This window comes from Lissotriton vulgaris, chromosome 11 (genome assembly GCF_964263255.1).
Source record: "Lissotriton vulgaris chromosome 11, aLisVul1.2, whole genome shotgun sequence".
NCBI lineage: Eukaryota > Metazoa > Chordata > Amphibia > Caudata > Salamandridae > Lissotriton > Lissotriton vulgaris.
This window is the reverse complement of record NC_141699.1, coordinates 150,738,906-150,757,330: the sequence shown is the minus strand read 5'-3', so window position 1 is coordinate 150,757,330 and position 18,425 is coordinate 150,738,906. Positions and strand designations below refer to the sequence as shown.

Below are 18,425 nucleotides of genomic sequence, written 5' to 3'. Positions count from 1 at the left end.
TGGTAAAAAACAGACTATACTGAATGTTTTATCTTGAACAATTTATGCCCCAAACAACGATGATCCCGAATTCTGGTCTTTCTTCAACAAATTCATTGCTGACATGCCCAAGGTCACAGGAATAATAATAGGGAGTGGCTTTAACCTTCTATTAGATGGTGATCGTGATAGAAAGTCAAATGCAAAATTCTGTCCTATCAGACCCGATGCAAAGCTAACAAACTACGATAGAGAATTCAACTTTAAAGATGTCTGGTAGATCCACTACCAGACAGTTAATGATTATACTTTATTCTCCCATCCACACAATAGCTTCACTAGGATTGATTACATACTTGTGGAGAGCTGTCTTATCCAACACACCTCCAATCCTAAAATAGAACCAAATGTGGTTTCTGACCATGCATGTAAATGCCAATGTACCTCCAATGATTTCGATCTCTGGGTTACTGAACCGGCTCCAAGACAGTGGGGAATGAATGACATCCTGGTGGATAACGTAACTCTAAGAGAATTGGTCCAATGGCAGATCACTTTCTATATAAAGGAAAATAAAATTGCTGAAACCCCACCAAAAATCTTCTGCGAAGCACTAATTTACCACATTTTTACACCTCTTAATCCCTTTCCCCTACTAGCAAATAGGGAAAACATTCTGCTCGCCCCTTACCTATACGTATTTTGGTGACATGAAAATATGGTGAATTGAATTAATACTTCAGCTTTGTGTTGCTGTAAGTAACCGGTATTACTGATGCCCCTTTCAGGTCAACTCTTTATTTACTTTTGATCCCTATTGCGATGCCTTTATATAGATTTGTCTATTATGCATTTACAATTCTCTAAACTAACAATATATTACAAATTACTAAACACAGTTGTTAACAGGGTGATTCCTATCTTCAGCTGCTTATCTATAATGGTGCCTCAGGTACAACCTGAAATGTTTTGAATAACTCCTCGGTCCCCCCAATCAATCAATCGATCAATCAATCAATCAGGGTTTGTAAAGTGTGGCTACTCACCAGTTAGGGACTCAAGGCTCTGAGTGGGGGGCAGAGAGGGCTGATCGTTCTATGTGCTGGGGTTCAGTCGAAATGCTAGGCCTTTAGATCCTTACTGAATTGGGTCAGTGACTGAGGTGGAGCCCACTGGAAGCTTGGTGTGACAGCTGTTATCTCTTCCAGGCAACTAGCTAAGGATCTTGAATCTTGTGTGGCAATTCACAGGCTGTCAAGTGCTTAACAAACATGTTTTTTAATTAAGATACTGCCAAGTCTTGTTCACCCAATATAGAACTGCTAAACACATAAATATTCAACAAATGCGATTCACCTCACTTTGTCCAAAACCTGATTTAGATTTAGTAGCTTGTAAACCTTCCTATGACTACATCCTGCTTCACTGCTGATCTGCCTCAATCCATTCCATATCATCTCCTTAGTAGAAGGCCAGTAATGGACACTTGCCAAAAATCGATGATAGACTTATCTTTCTTCCTCTCTAATTCACCTGGCCCATTTAGAGGTTGCTTATAGTCTGTGTTCCCAGATCGAAATGGCATCTGTGGGACCTCCCAATTTGGGTCAGTCTATAAGATAGCATGTATCCCTCCACCCCAACCCTCCATCCCCTGCCTGCTCAGTCTGGAACCGCCACTACAGAGATGTTGGTCCCAGACAAAAAAATTCCAATGCACCAAGGACATTTGTTATATTGGTCTGTGTCACGGACCCCCACTTTAGGTAGTCTATTTTCAGTGACAACACTTCTACCATGACAGCATGCAGTAGTGGACCTTGCACCATGGTCTTTTTCATCCAAAGCATCTGCGCCCAGCAAACATGAGCCTTTTAGGTGAAAAAGTGCTAGCCACCAGAATATGCATTTAAGATTCCCTTTCAATCATTCAAAAGATTTTTGGGCTAAACGTTATTCTCCTATTAACCAATATTCAGTGTATAACAGATGTAATGAGATTTAAACACATGACAGAGAAATTAGCAAACAGAAAGTCTGGGAAATTCACTATTTTGTGTACCTAATGTAGTGCTTAGGGGTCAGTAGTGTCAACAGAACCCAATAGCATAGCTTGAACATCTGCTACATTGGGGCGTAGCACACTTTTCAGGGCTGGAGAGAGGCTCTGGAAAGAGGGGGGTCTATTTCCAGGACGCATATTACTAATGTACCTGGGATTTTTCAGTCTTGGATGATTATGGTTACAGCTGGTGCCTCCGTCATCATGAAGTAATTTTCTTAGCAGACAAAGATTCATGCAAAGGCAATTCAAACATTGTTACCTCTCAGTAGTACTTGTAGATATTTACTCTTGCAGGAGATGGCTATGGGGCTGCTACATCTACCAGCGGCATCTTGCAGCATTCTTCATTGTTTGCTGTGCTTCTTCTTGTGAATGATTTAGGCTGTTTCCATTTTTTCCTTGGAAGGTGACCAGTTCATGCCTTGTTGTGTTCTAACTTGTGTGCCTGTTTCGAACAATTCTTGTGGCACAATGTTGAACAGATGACACTGCCGACTGACCTCTGACGATGTGGGCCGCGCCGCCTTCTACGAGAGCTCTCTTCCTGCTGCAGGAGTAGTGCGTCCATTCGGTGAGTGGAGGCTTCCTCCGACATTGTACGGCCCCAGCCACCTCTCTATTTTGCTTTCCCCCGGCGGCCTCCACAAGCGTTGCCCATCTGCATGCATCACAAGCCAGCAGTTGTCCAGAGGCCCTCGCATTTGGGACACAGGGACTGTCATCTGCTCGGGGGCGAGCCACGAGGCTCCAGCCCCCTCACCCTTGCTCCTGACGTATGCCTGAGGTCCCACCCACTGCAAATTATACCGGCCCGGGAGATCTCCTCAACCCCTGCTAGGACCGCTTCACCCACCGCTGTGGACACCGCAAAAGAAGAGGCACAAGCAGCCACTGAAACCTCAATTACCCTCCTGCCCTAAAAACTCATTAATTAAACTACAAAGGGTCCAAAATGCAGCTGCCCGGATCCTTACTAACACCCTGGCGAGAGCCTCAGCCAAACCAGCGCTGAAGTGTCTCCATTGGCTTCCGGTCAGAGAACGTGTGATGTTCAAGGCCCTCTGCCTAGCACACAGATTGCTCCAAAACAATGGTCCCCCAAGCCTAAAAAATTTTATCAAACCATACAAAGCCCCTAGATCCCTCCGCTCCGACCAGGAACGCCTCATTGTCACCCCCAGAATTAAGAAGGCCCGAACAGGAGGAAGACGCTTCTCGGTTCACACCGCACGTCTCTGGAACGCCTTACCGCACTACCTGAGAACCGAATCCAACTACCTACGGTTCAGGAAGCAATTGAAAACCCACCTCTTCCCTTAAACTGTCTCTCCCCTTCCCTTGCTGACTCCTAGTTGTACTGATTTTAGCGCTGGGATACTTACGGGTGACTACGCGCTCTATAAAATTAAATAATAATAATAATAATAATAATATCTTGGGAGCAGTGGGATTTCCTGTGGGCAACACGGCCCAGTGACACGCACCTCACGGGCAAAGAGACAGCTACGCTATCATACAGGCCTGCATCAGCCCAACATACCATTGACTGCCATAACCGTCGCCTCCCTGGGCCCTCTCACTGCCTGCTTCGCCAGATACCCTACTCTTCCGCTACTTCCAGGATTCGTTAGGGGTATCCGCCCCCCCCCCCAAATAACCAGCCCCAGCTACCTCTGCAGCCTACAGTGGCTTCTTTCCATCTGCCTTCAGCGCCTACCATCACCCTTATCGTACTGTCTGCCACTACATACTCCGGGTGCCATCACACTCGTATCTCTTGGATATTATTGTAGAGCTGTCTCCTACTTTGCCACCCTGCTCTGAGAAAAAGCACCCAAGCCTCAAACCTATAAAATTTCCAACTGTACGCAGGCTGATGGGTTCCCAACATCATTTGAAACTGTTTTTTCCTTTGGTGCATGAGGAAAGATTTCCACGTGGAGCTCTGCCTGACCCCAAAATGGTGCCCGCGCTGGGAGTTGTCTTTTTCTTGATCCTGTCACTGCATCTTTGAGATCTCAGGAGCTACGGTAGGCTGGGACCCCGTTTCCATGTGTCCCTTCTAGGGCTGGGACTATTATTCTCTGGCGGCCGCTGTCCTGGATACTGACTCTAACTACCTGTTGCCTGACCTTAGGATGGCCACCAGTGTACAGTACAGTCCCCTGCCTGACCCAAAGATGGCTGCCATAGTGGTCCCCTCCACGTTGTTTTACTTCCCGGAGACAACAATTGGACACTAACCAGACCTTGAACCTATCCCCTAACCTGGTTACCCATCAGGACTTGGAACCTCCGGAACTTACCCCAGACTGTGGAGACCAAGCGATTTGGCTGATGCCTGGTGGAGCTACCAGATAGTTAAAGAGGAGATAGGTTGTGGCCCCCCGCCCCCTGCCGTCACCTACCCAACTGGACCTTGGCCATATTTTCCCCTCGTCTCTACGTGCTATCTTCCTCCTACCCCTTTACCCTATCCCCTTACCCTTCCTTGCTCCACTCACCTTGTCCCCTATGTTCTTTAAAAGCTTTTCTTGATATGTATGTAATTTTTAACTGATGTAAATTGCAACATTACTGTTCCTCATGTAAAGTTCTCTGATTCCTTCGGGTCTGGCCAGCTCTATATAATAACTCATTAATTAAATATGTTTCCATTTAGTACTCTTTCTCTCTTTGTCTACTTCCTTAGCTTCTATCTCCTCTCCCCGAATCTCTCCCCTTTCCTGCTACTCTGCATAGCCCCCTGCCCTTTGACTAAGGACTCCTTCTCCCCTTGTTGGGGAAAGATCCAATATTTATACTCTGGAGTTTCAGCGCACCCGCTGAGAGAGTCTACTGAGCCAAGGGAGCCACTCACAGCTGAGGTATAGCATGGCACCCCTTGCCAAAGCACTACCTCTTCCCTTTCTGGGGAAGGTGCCAGTATGTAGGCCTTGGAGTCTCAGGGACCCCTCTGAGAGAGTCCACTGCGTAAAGGGAACCTCTCGCAACAGAGATAGGGAAGTGATACCACTTCCTCTGGGATCACAGCTTACTGGACTTTGGACGTTGCTTTGAATCGTCTACAGGTTTGTGTCCCCGTCGCCCTTCCCATCCTCTTTCCATGCGGTGTCTCTCACCCTCCCCTCCTCTTTCCCGCCTTCATTATCTGTCAACTTCCCCTGCTCCTACCCCCCTCCCCATAATTTCTCTCCTTGCCTGCTTTTTCCCTTACGTATTTGTGCTTATTGTATATCTCGACCTTACAAGTAACTATGTTGTCATGCTCTAATAACTTTGTAACCTTTGTAATCGATGTAACTTGTAACTATAATCTGACACTCATGTAAAGCGCTCTGATACCTTCTGGTCTAGCCAGCACTATATAAAACCTTTAAAACAAATAAAATTAAATAAAAATGATATGAACTCTCCTGAAGGCTCAAAAGGCTTGACAAAGAATTAATTATGATGAAGCTGGAATGTTGCTTGAACCTTCAGATATAAAAATAGGACAGAATGTTTGACGTCATCCAGAATCTGTTACAGAGTTCTATTCTGCATTTGGCGATTTAAATGGCAAAGCCGTAACAACACCAGTCTTTCTGTGTGCATTGATCATTGTGGTCCGAAGCTGGAAGTACACGATATGTGCAGGAATGGTGACTGGTCTATCCCCTTTATTTGTCTTGGGGACAGATACTGTCTTCAGGAAGGTCAGAAATGTGCAAGTCCTGTATACAAACTTTAGAGTGACATGTTGTAGAACCACCCTTCTTTGTACTTTATAAGTCCCACTGGCCTCATGTTGTTCCCCCACCATGGTTCTCACCTTAGATGGTAAACACTAGATCTCTGACCTCTGTATTCCATTAATCAGTCCCTGCAAAATAATTGTCTTCCTCTGCACCGAGATGATAGAATTTTATAATTGATCCTGTTGTTTTGTTGGCCATTTTTATACTGCCCTCCTTCATCTCCTTTAGCAAAACCTGCACCGTTTGACTAGTCCCTTTAATTAACTTATTCATGTTTGTTCCATATAGTGTAAAGTTGGTCATTGGTTGGTATGCTGAAATGCCCAGCACAGATGAAGAGCAAAGCAGGGAGATGGGCATCCTCTATTCTTAGAGTAACTGAGACTGTTGGCAATTAAAGTAATTGTGGCTCTACATCAACCACCTGTACTGAAGTGCTCACTTATCGGCACCTGAAACCGTCAAGGCATATGTACCTTATCAATAAATGCTTCTTGATTCAATGGCCCATGGATTGTAAGTAGAATGTCAAGTTAAGGTCTTGCAAGAAAAAGGTCTCCTCCTTAACCGCTTGTGAACCCTATTTTGGGCCCAATGGTCCAGGTGTAGGGAGTCATTGTAGCTCACATGCCAAGCTTCAATAAAACAAGTTAGTTAGCCATTCCATAAGTAAGTGCATTTTATAATGACCACATCAATCAAAGTTATTCCACTGTTTTCATCTTCCTGCAGGATGGAGTGGTCTATTCAACGTTAAATTAGCTCAGCACCCTCTCAATATGTGCACCATGCACAGGGAATGCCCTCCATTAGTGCATAGTGTACTTCCTAAGAATGGGCTACTCTTTCTTTGGAGGACTCTTGTACTACAGGGAACTCTGCATCGGCCCAACCTACCCTCATCTCTAGGTACCTTCATGGGGTACTTGGTTTTCTTTGCCATAGTTGAAGTCCCAGAAACCACTGATGGCCACCATAGAGCCCCGGTACTACAGTATTTCTGGAAACTCTCTGACTCACTCATTCACTTTCATGTACTGATGCTAAAGCCCTGGATGTGATGTCACTGGACAGGGTGACTGATCATCATCGGTGTCCTACCCTCGCCCTCTCAAATCTGATATGCAGAAGTCCATAGGGGAAAAGGGAGTGATGAATCTCAGTATTTGGGATAGGATGTCAATTTTATCGTGAACATCGGATGCTCATTCACTACTCAAGCTTCTAATGGACCCATATCTCTTATAGTACTGCAGGGAGAGACTTCCTTGCATGCTCTGAAAGGACTCCGTAATATCACTTGTGCTAGGGTGATTTCTGCTGAACTTGGTCTCCTCGTGCCAATATTCTTTGCTTGATTTCATGTATAGTTGTGATGTCTGTAGTATACTTGTAGGGACTGGTTGGAGAGCCTACAGCTGGTGACAACCAATGCCACAACTTCACTACTCTTAATACTATTTTCAAATAGCTAAGTATTTTATATATATCACTTAAGAATATATATTTCTAACTTATCTAGAGTGGGTGAAACAAAATAAACATCAAGGGAGGAGTAGGGCAGTTATGACCATGAGCAATAGCACTTTTGTCATGAATGCACTTTCAATTTCACATCCCAGCCCTAAGGGCAGCATACACATGATAGACATCACAAAGGGGTGAAAACTGAACTTGGGTAGTTAATTTTTGTGTTTAGTATTAAGATATACATGTATATTTAAGAAGTGTTTAAGTGTTTGACAATTCATGTGAGTTTTCATTTTTTTTACAACAGATGATTTTTTATTAAAATTATTGTTTCTTTAGGACAGTGTGGTAGACAAGGGTGAAAGTTCAGAGGAAACAGTGGGAGAATTTGGAGAAGAATATGAGCAATCTGAAGCTACTATCTATAGTCCGCAAATAGATGCAGAGCTTCCAGAAATGGACAGTGAACTATCACCTTCAGATGAACCGCAGGAAACATCGCTTTCAGACGTCAAATACCTTGAATCGCAGCCAAAGTCACTTACAGATGCCTCAAAGATTGAACAAGAGGAAACTTCCCTTTCAGATGCCACAGACCTCAAACAAGATGAAGTTGCCTCTGATTTTGAGCAAGAAGAAACATCACCTTCAGGTGTCCAAGAGACTGAAGAGGAGGAAATGTCACTTTTAGATGTCAAGGATATTAAACAGGAGGAAGAAACCCCTTTGTATGTCATAGAGCCAGAACAGGAGGAAATGCCCCATTTAGAAACAGTAGAGATAGAACAAGAGGATACTTCCCTTTTTGGTGCTGCGGAGATGGAACAAGAGGATACTTCCCTTTTAGGTACTGAGGAGATGGAACAAGAGGATACTTCCCTTTTAGGTACTGAGGAGATGGAACAAGAGGATACTTCCCTTTTAGGTACTGAGGAGATGGAACAGGAGGAGACTTCCCTTTCAGATGCCCTAGAGATCGAACAGGTCCAGAAGTCCGCTTCGCAGGTCATTGGGATTGAAAAACTGCAACAGTCTGTGTTAGATGCCACAGAGCTTGCACAAAGGCAAACGTCTCTTTCAGATATCAAAGACCTTGAACATGAGGAAATATCAATTTCTGATGTCAAAGAAATCAAACATGAAAAAAAGTCAATTTCAGATGTGAAAGGGATGGAACACCTGAAAACGTCCCTTTTAGATGTGGGAGAGATCAAACAGGAGAAAAAGTCTCTTTCTGATGTCAGGGTGAGCGAAGAGCAAAAAACGTCCTTCGTAGATGTACAGCACGAGAAATCCTTTTTAGGTGTCACAGAAGTCTGCTCAGAAGTGGAAAGTTTTGAAGAAGAACAAATTATTTATTGCAGACTTCCGACGGAAGACTCCTTGGTGTACACTGCAACCCCAAAAACAATATTTGAGCAAGAACCCCCCACTGCTGGGACAGATGCACTTGTGAGTATTCCACTGATTAATACCATAATGTTATGAATCATATTGCATGTATTAGCCATTTAGACCTATCTTTTTGTGTGCTTCTTATATGAGATAATCAGTACATGCCTGCCCCTGCTCACCAGCAGTTGATATTGCTTAAATCGCCATCTTTTACAAAAGTATATGGTAAGCATCATATTGCCAAGGGCTTTGTCGGCGAGCATTAATAGCTTATAGTTTTACGCTGGGGGATCTGCAAATATTTTGAACAATTCAATCACAATAGGCCTTAGATTTCTCATCACACGTATTATCAAAAGGAACGATCTACTTGTGTATATGTAGTTTTTAATAATCCGGTCCAGTGATTGTAATGCTTGACTCTCACACTCAGTTTCTCATATAGCACATTCAGTTACATCTCCATAGTATGCATTGAAGTTCTGGAATACTTTGAAAGATAACTGTACGGTAATGGTGTACTGTCTATGCTATATGAGAAATTAATCGAGTGCGAGATTCATGCATTTCATGCACTGAACAAAATTATAATACGCTACATCAAAACAAATGGATTATTCTATTTGATAATACTTTGAAAGACAACTCTATTGCTCTGAAGGAGTTGATTGATAATGAAACTTGGCTGTTTTTTGTTCAAATTTATTTTATTGATTTTAGAAAAGAACAAATACATTGCAATTCTGTTGTGAATCCCCAATGTTACACTATGGGCTGACTGTAATATGCTCATTACATTGATCTGAACATTTTATTCGGGAGCCCTCTGGTGCGACAAATGTCCTTGAATTTCGCCTCTGTGTCGTCCAGTGTACCTAGACATAAAGTACTTTTGAGAACAAACGAGGAAAAGCAAAGAAAACAAAACCCTCCCCCCTTCCCCAAGAACACCCTCTACCCCAACCAGTGTGCCGAGATGTGTAACTAGGTGTGGCGTGTGTATGATAGACTTATGGTGCTTCTGACCTGGGCTCGGTGTCAGCGTGTTGCGCCTCAGTAAGGCGTAGTAGGCGAAGGTATTTGGGGCATGTTATTTCGTTGAATTCCACTGATAAGAGGCATAACACCGGCTGCCAGACTGTGTGGAAAGAGGCTGAGGATTGTGTGAGTGTGGCTTGGATGCGCTCCAATCCCAGCGTGTGCCAGAATTCGTGTAACCAACCCGTTTGTGTGGGCCGTGTGTTTGTTCCCTAAAGGGATAGGATGTGCTGTGAGCCTGCCTGTAGTGCCAGACCCATCTGTCACCCCCTGGGGGATTTCAGTGGGAACGTGAGCGTGTTCGGGAGTCCCAAAATAGTGTTTGTTGGAAATCGTGGAATTTCGGTGTCAAAGTTGGTGTCTACGTCGTTGAGAACAGACATCCAGTAGGCCGTGACCTCTTTGCAGTCCCAGAGAAGATGTGTCAGTGTACCTTTTCACCGCACCCTCTCCAACAGGTCGAGCTGCGGGATGGGTTGCCTCTGCGCAGCCTAACTGGGGTCAGATACCAGTAAGTTGCAAGTTTCACAGCTTTCTCTCTGCCTACTGTGTTCCTGGCTGTGTGATTGGCCCTGTAATATATTGAATGCCATTCCCGGGTCGTGAGCGTTCATCCCAGCTCCTCCTCCCAACGCCGCTGGACTGCCGAACGATGTGTCTCAGGAGGTGGGGAGAGCATCTTATAGAGATCTGTAATAAAGTTGCGATCTGAATCTTGGGTAGCTAGCCATTTTTCAAATCCTGTCATTTTCCTACCAACTAAGGGACCAACCTCAGGGTGTGTTAACCAGTGCCGAAATTGAAAGTATTGAAAACGCTGCGGAGCAACAATGTCATTGAGCTGTGGCAGTTTTGAAAGTGGTGTGAATCCCTCTAGGTCAAAGAGATGACCTGCCGATCTGCAACTAGATCCACGCCATTGTGGGAACATGTGAGTGTCCGTACCTGGGGCGAAATCAGCATTGTCAAGCAAAGGAGTTAGCGGCGACGGTAATGTTGTGAGCCCCCTTTTAGTTGCCACCGAGTCCCATACACGTAACACTCTGCGGGTAATGGGTGATTTTTGAAGATATTTAGGTCTGTGCACTCGGCGGAGGAATGGTATTTTCCAAAGTGAGGTTTGGGCCATTGCCCTGTCTTGGAAGAGCCATCTCTCCTCTGACTCAGGCCTGTACCATTCCAACAGATACCTCAATTGTGCCGCCTGGAAATATTGCTGCAGGTTGGGGACCCCAGGCCACCCTCATCCGGCCCTTGAAAGGCCAGGTTTCTATGCATTCGCGGTCTCTTCCCTGCCCAGACAAAGTGTTGTAATGCCTCCTGCAAAGTCTTGATGGTCCCCACTGGGGGTAACACTGGGATAGTTTGAAAAATGTATAGTATTTTGGGAAGCGCTGACATTTGTACCGCTGCGATACGCTCTAATAGGGATAAGGGTTGTTTCTGCCATCTCCTGAGATCCCCTTGGATCTGTGATGTAACTTTAAAGTAGTTTAGGGCACCCTTTTGGTTAGTCGACGGGGTGAGAACGATCCCTAAGTAAGGGAGTTGCGTTTGAACCAATAGTCCCCCGTTGTGCAGGGTTGACTCGTGTGTGGCGTGGGAATTGCTGCCAAGTGGCAATAACATCGACTTCCCCTTATTCATCCTGAGGCCTGACACCCTTCCGAAAGCCTCCACCTCATCTAAGAACGCTGGCACTGACTGCGCGGGATTGTCGAGCGCTGCCAAGATGTCATCGCCGTATAGGCTAATGGAGTGCGGTTCCCAGTCAAAGGTTGTGCCGCGAATGTTGGGGTTGTCTCTCACCCTTTGCGCTAATGGTTCTATATAGAGAGTGAAGAGGAGGGGTGAGAGCGGACACCCTTGGACACCCTTGTTAGTGCTGCGCCGGATTTCGGATGGTCTTGAGCCCAGTCCGTTAATTCGGATTCATGCCTGTGGTCGATGATAGCAACCTGTAACCCATGCTCTGAAGTGTTCCCCAATACCGTAGTGTACCAGGATCTTCTCGAGAAAGCCCCAATCCACGCTATTGAACGCTTTCTCAGCGTCTATGGATAGGAGCACGAAGTCTGACTGTTGGTAGCGGGATTTATCTATTAAATGGAGAATGTGTTAAGTGTTATTGCTACATTGTCTACCAGGGATGAAGCCTGATTGATCTGGTTCTATAATACCTGGAAGACATGGCCCAAGCCTAGAGGCGAGCACCCCCGTGAAGAGTTTGAGGTCAAAGTTAAGTAGGGAGATCGGCCTGTAGGCATAGCAGTGGGTGGTATCTTTGCCTGGTTTAGGCAGCACTATGATGTCAGCTTTCAGCATGTCAGAAGGGATGGAGCCGGGCCCCTGAAACTAATAAAAAAGTTTTGTAAGAATCGGTACGAGTAAGGGGCAAAAAACTTCGAAAAAACCGGAGGAGAAGCTGTCCTGGCCAGGTGAATTTCAGGGGCTTAAGACGGGAGATTGCACTAACCACCTTCTCAATTCTGATAGGTGCATACAGCGACGTTGCACCTTCCGCGTTGAGAGCGGCGGTGGCTGCGTCTTGTAAGTAGGCCTCTGCGTTCTTGTCATTGAGGGGGTCTGCACTATAACGGGATGCATAATATTCCCTGAACTCTTCCACAATCCGCACCTTGTCATGTATCTTGTCCCTGTGCTTATCGTGTAGGGTTGAGATTTTGGACCTCTGGACTTTGGCCCGAAGCGCACTCGCAAGGAGTCGTCCCGGTCTATTCCCATCCACATAATACGTGTGCCGGAGCCTGAGTGCTGCGTATTCGTCCCTGTCTATGTCTAGACCTGCCAGCTGGGCCCTTGCGGCTTTCAGCTGTTTCCAGATTCTTGGAGCTCCTGTGCGACCTTTCAAGTTCAACCACTTTGGCTGCTAATGATTTTCATTTGTCTTTGCGTTCTTTGAGTTGAAATGGCAATCAATTCTCTTCTCACCACTGCCTTTACGGCCGACAAAGGCGTGTCCGGCCGGTCATTAAACTAAATGTAGTCAGTCATGCGTTTATGGAGTTGCTGGACTACCCCCCTGCATTGCAATAGGGTTTCCCTCAACCTCCACGGTCCTGTGATGCCTTAGTGAGTGGGACCCTAATTGAGATTTCCACTGCATCGTGATCTGAAATGGCGTCTGGGATGATGTCCACCTCCTCCATCTTAGCCAGCAACTCTGAGGAACCTATGAAGAGGTCTAGTCTGGCGTATGTGTGGTGCACGTGAGAATAGAATGTGTAATGCGAGGTCCCAGTGCGCTTAGCCCGCCACATGTCCACCAGCCCCCTCTGTACCAACCAGTCTCTCCGGGCCATTGAAAGTGCGCCTGTGCTGCCGAAGCGGTGGCCAGACCTATCTCTCTCCCTGTCCATAACCAGGTTGAGGTCCCCCCCTATGAGTAGAAAGTGTTCTCGGGAACGTAAAGACTCTGACAGGGCATTTTTAAGAAAGTGCTCCTGACTCGTGTTAGGGGCGTACAGGGATCCCACTGTTAAGGACATGTCACCTACCTTAATGCTATTGGCGAGAAGTCTGCCCTTAATCTCCCCGACCTTGTCCCCAATTTGACCATGAAAATGTTTGGCAAATAGTATTGCCACTCGCGCCTTTTTGTCGGCGGTGGAGAAGAATTGCTGAGGGAATGTGCAGGACCTCATCCTGTGTTAGTCTTTGGTGAGTAGATGGGTTTCTTGAAGTAAACATATAGCGGCGCCTGAGTTTTCTAAGTATGATAGGACCGCCCTCCGCTTAATGGGGGTATTAAGTCCTTTCACATTCAGAGTGATAACGCGTAACGTGGCCCCAGTCACCTCACCGATGGAGTGTAGAAATGGCCCATTCTATTGGAAGACGCCCACGCTGCAGATCACCTGCTGGCCCCTGACCCTGTCGGCACACTGGTTCCCTCCCTCCCGCACTATCCAACTCCTCAACCCACCTGAGCCCTTCCCCCAAACCTCCCCAAAATCGGAATTCCCAAACCCCTCCTCTCCTCCCCCTACCCTAACCCCAACAGAAAACCCCCAACATCGGATCATTGTCCCAGGCTTGGTAACACGTAACACAGGCATGTGGTAAAGTTACGTATAGGAGCGTGTAGCAGTGGCGACCTCCCCGGCCCCCGCCAGCCCCCCCCGGGCCAGCATTGTCGTAGTGCCAAAGCGACCACACCACGCAGATAACTCAGTGGACGATGTGTCTCTGGACACCTCTTGAATGGCCAAAGCCCGTTCCTGTGCCAGGATGGATGGGCCTGGTTTCAGTTCCGTTTTAGGTGAGCGTCTACCGCCAACCCTCTGCCATTCTCCCTGTGACGGTCGCTGGGATGGTCCTGGTGAGGTAGATCCCTTGTCTTGCTCAATGCCTAGCAGGGCGTAGGTGTCCCAGAGGGATCTCATCTGGTGCAAGGTTCTGTTCCATTTGAAGATCAATCGGAGCGACTTTAAATGTTTTCCTTTTTTGAAGGGTGATGGCCGATAGGTCTTGGGACAGTGCCACTGAGTGCCCTTGGTACTTGAGAGGTTGTTTCTAGCGCGCTTCACGAAGGATCATCTCTTCTAATGGAAAGTCTGGTAGGAAAGCCAAGATGACTTGGAGGAGCGCCGCGCGCCGCGCCAGTCCCACCCTGTAAGCTCTGTATATGCGAATGTCAAAGTCTACTGGCTCCCCCAAGATCTCTCGAAACATGCCCTGCCTATATTCAGTGATGTTCGCTCCAACTTAGCTGTTTTTAAAGAAATGTAAGAGATAACTAAATGAAGTACGGTGAAAGACCTGAGGCCTACTGTTATGAGATTGATCAAAATATTTGAGTAACCCACCAGCATGGAACTATATACCATTTCTGCACATGTGGCAGCAGAATCTTTAGCTGTTGGGTGCTGTTTTGGGAGAGCACCAAGTCAAACTTTAAGAGTAACTTTGGAGTGTGGTCATGCTCGCCATAGCTGTTTTGTAAAGCATTTACCATTAATATCTTCTCCAAACTGCTTTCATGCATTCTTTCCTTAATGGACACTTACTTCTCTGTGAGTGTGATATTGTATCTAGGCAGTAACAAACCAAACCCTGCCCTTTTTTCCATCTGGTTGCCAAATAATTTAGGGGCAACCAACCTTTACTCTTTCAGTGTAAACAAGCAGAGAGCTATATTGTTTTTCTGGATAGATTTGCTGTATGAGTTTGGTTAATGGGTTTCCCCGCCACAAATGTGACAATTATACAGTCCTCCTTGTTACAAGTGCATTATACATAAGGCCACTTGTAGAAGACGGAAGAAATGCCATCCAAGTTATGATGGAGTATTGCATCTGCCAAACTCTATATCAGGCCCCAAGTTCAGTTTCTCTATTTCTAATTAAGGTGCTCTTAGATGTCACATTCGGTTCACTGAATAAAGCCTGTGGCAGGGAAGTCCGCTTGAAAACGCCAATTAAATATCAACATTACTCAGTGACCATTGCCAAGATATCTGTAATAGAAGTAAGTCCCTGTGCGAGATGGATCGAAGATATTTCTTGATGCATCCATCATCTGCTTTACAGATACGTTTTCAGCATACTGAATTGGGTTATACCCCCCATGCCCACAGATGTTCACCAAATTGTGCTGCTCCAAATGCATTTGTTCTATAATTTTCTAGAGTTGGCCCAAATACTCTTCCTGCAGAGAGTGCACTTCAAGTGGCAGGAGCCTCTAGCTATTTGTGTTCCAACAGCAATATAAAGAGTCCATCCTAAAGAAGGTGCTATTCCTCAAACTTGGTGAAACTGGGCTATAGCTCATGTGGCTCCAACTCAATATTCCATGGCCTCTTAAATATTGATGGGTGAATGTTTTTCTGACTGAAAGAAGCAGAAGTAGATGGCTGGGAAATGCTTTTCAGAAATGTATTTCTGCACTTGAGGACAAAGAGATATGCACACTAGTGTTCGACTGTGGGCCATGTACTGTTGCTTGATTGATGGCCTGCCCATCTTGCCACCGACTGTCCATGACAGGATGAGCAATCTGGGGCAAGGCTATTCAGCAGCTAATCAGAATGGTTTTATAACCGAGATCTATTCCGATTCATTGAAGGTAGCCAATCGAAGTTGCTTGACCACCTGGAAGAAAGCTGAGAGACGTTGTGGGCAGGGGAGTTCTGAGGAGGTCTTCAGGCTGTAATTTCAACAAAGGATTACATTTCGATTTCAAAAATCATCCCTACAAGACTGTTTTGTTTGTAGGAAGGCTGTGATCAGGCCATCTTTCCATTTGCATAACTGAAATTTAAACAAACATTATCATATGATAAAAAACATAAAAAAGATAACAGATTGGCAGCAAAAAATGAGCAAATAGCAGAAAAGGCAAACAGGACTTGGAGTAAGTCCTTGCAAATATGTTTGGAATGTTCTACTGACCTCTATGAAGAACGTTTATGGTCATGTAGCAGAATGCATTTCTAATTTGTTACTATTTATGTATTTTATCTCTAGAATATGACTTGGGCATTTGGCATTAACAGCAATCTTCCTGTTTTCAATCTCCACGATGAAGATCAGAAGGTGATTGCGTACTTCTGCGCTCACACCACGGTCCTGCATGATTTCAACCTCAATCAGCAGCGACATCTCCAGGTACTAACTCTCAACCCACTGCAGGGCAGAGACCTACATATTGGAGGAATGTTAGGATGCTGTTGGAGCAACTGTATCTAAGGTTTCATTTGAGAGACTCAGTCAAGCCACGTTTTCAAGATAACCACTGATACTGTAAAGTAAATCTTTTGCACGTATATGTAACGTGTGTACTGAAAACCTGACTTGGCTCTGGTCCTTGAATGACAACACTGGTTAAGCTTGTATTAATGGTAAGTCATGCTTGTTAGCGTCTAATTTACTAGACACCTGGGTTCCTATCAAGGTTTCCCCTCTTGATCACATTGTGTGAGAAGAAGAGTTACTCCAACATTTCTGATGTCCTTCTAAAATGACTGCGAACAGAGAAAGTGAGTTAATATTTTTGAAGATCCACTCTTGACAAGACATCTGCCTGTGAACTGGTGAACTTTCTTATGTTGCCCACTCTCTTTCAAGCAGTTACAATGGGCAGCAAACTTTTCTATATGAAGACACCAGCCACCAGAAGGCAACCCTTATGCCCATATAATCACAATGAGGAATGTGATTACATCATAGTCTTTTTATCATAGTCCCTCTTGCTTTGCCTTTATTTGCATGTATTCTCCATCAATAGTCATCAATGTTAGAATAATATATGCGCTGCTTGCAGAAACAATGGAACCCTTCATATCAATATATATGTCCATTAATATACAAAGATGGTAAAAAGTGCAATATAGTCAAGTAGCAGAGCACCATCCAGCAGCCTATACCCGACACGATTTTCGGAATTTCAGACTGTTAGTTGTGCCATAAAATTGTCTTAAAACTACATTGCAGCACCTTTAACATCAACTGTTGCCTACATTTGAAGTAATGAGGAAAAGTGAAGTCTGATAGGTTAATTTTTAACTCTTATGATATAAATCTATCTATTTAAGGTTCAAAGGACGTTCACTATTCATGACATCCTGTAATGGCAGTTGCCGTAGGGAGGGAGTCAGTGTTTTTTTTGATCATGTGAATGGGATTGTGGAATACATTGAGTCTTTTTACGCCTGTTCCTGCATGAGCAGTTTCTCACACAACTCTCTTTCTTACTTTTACTCAATGTATTGTACACCTGACAAGCTGAGCAAAACATTTTCCCCTCTCTTCAGATAGTTTTCCTGTCAGACTGTCTTCTCTAATTGGTAATTGTCTCATCTGTGGGGAGAATGTTTCAGACCTACACCAAGTATGTGTCTACCTTCCTCAGTCCATCAAGTATTGTGACTTTTCAAAAAAATATCCTTGAGGACAGAGAGGCAATAAGACTTCATGGCAAATTGGAGGATTCAATGATGAAGGAGAAACAAAAAAAGCTGAAAAAGCTTTTTGGGATTGCTCTGCTTACATTGGGATGGTGCCTACAGTCTCAGAGGACCTCCACAGAGGGCGATCCAGGGAGAAAATATATGATTATTATACTTTTCACTGACAGCATTCTAGGTATCCATCGAAGACCATGGGATCATTGTCTAAAGCCTAAGCCCCAAAATTATAGCTGTTGAGAATTAGCTCAACCTTGACATTTATAAGAAAACCTCTAAAAGAACGCTCAAGAGACAGGAAAGGTGTCAGGACACAACACATGAAGGCAGAGCAAATGAGAGAAAGAAAAAAAGGAGTCTAGAAATATCAGCCTCTCATCAAACCTTTTTAAGTGTGCTATATTCCGGAACACACTATCTGAGAGAGAGATCTAAAGAAAAGAGTTCCAATTACAGAGAGAAACACCAGCTCCATTCTCAGCGTCATAGAACACCAAAACACACGGTGCCTCCATCAAAAGGGTCTGCTCCAATATGTTCTTCAAAGTTGTGACTCTGCCTCAAAACAAAGATTATTCTAGATCTTTGATGTGAGTTGTACATTGAATCTTTGGTGTGAGAAATATATAGGTCCATCTGTGTACTGGGGTATGACATGTAACACATTTTTAAACTAGGGATAGGAGTACTTAGAGTGTACAGCATTAGATAGCTGGTACTTAAATATTTGAGTCAAGATATGGCTTTGGGTATGCTCACGAAGAATGTCCCATTTTAGGGCAGGTCATTCTTTGTGATTATATATCCTGAG

At 44.9% G+C, this 18,425-nt stretch overlaps 1 protein-coding gene across 1 annotated transcript in view; it reads left to right on the top strand.

Moving 5' to 3' along the window:
• Positions 1 to 18,425, top strand: part of CFAP251 (cilia and flagella associated protein 251) — a 663,510-nt gene that overhangs the window by 35,608 nt on the left and 609,477 nt on the right. Inside the window, exons 3-4 of the mRNA XM_086942981.1 lie at positions 7,594 to 8,706; positions 16,176 to 16,316. Of these exons, the coding sequence (XP_086799107.1) occupies positions 7,594 to 8,706; positions 16,176 to 16,316 (1,254 nt within the window). The remainder of the gene's footprint in view (positions 1 to 7,593; positions 8,707 to 16,175; positions 16,317 to 18,425) is intronic.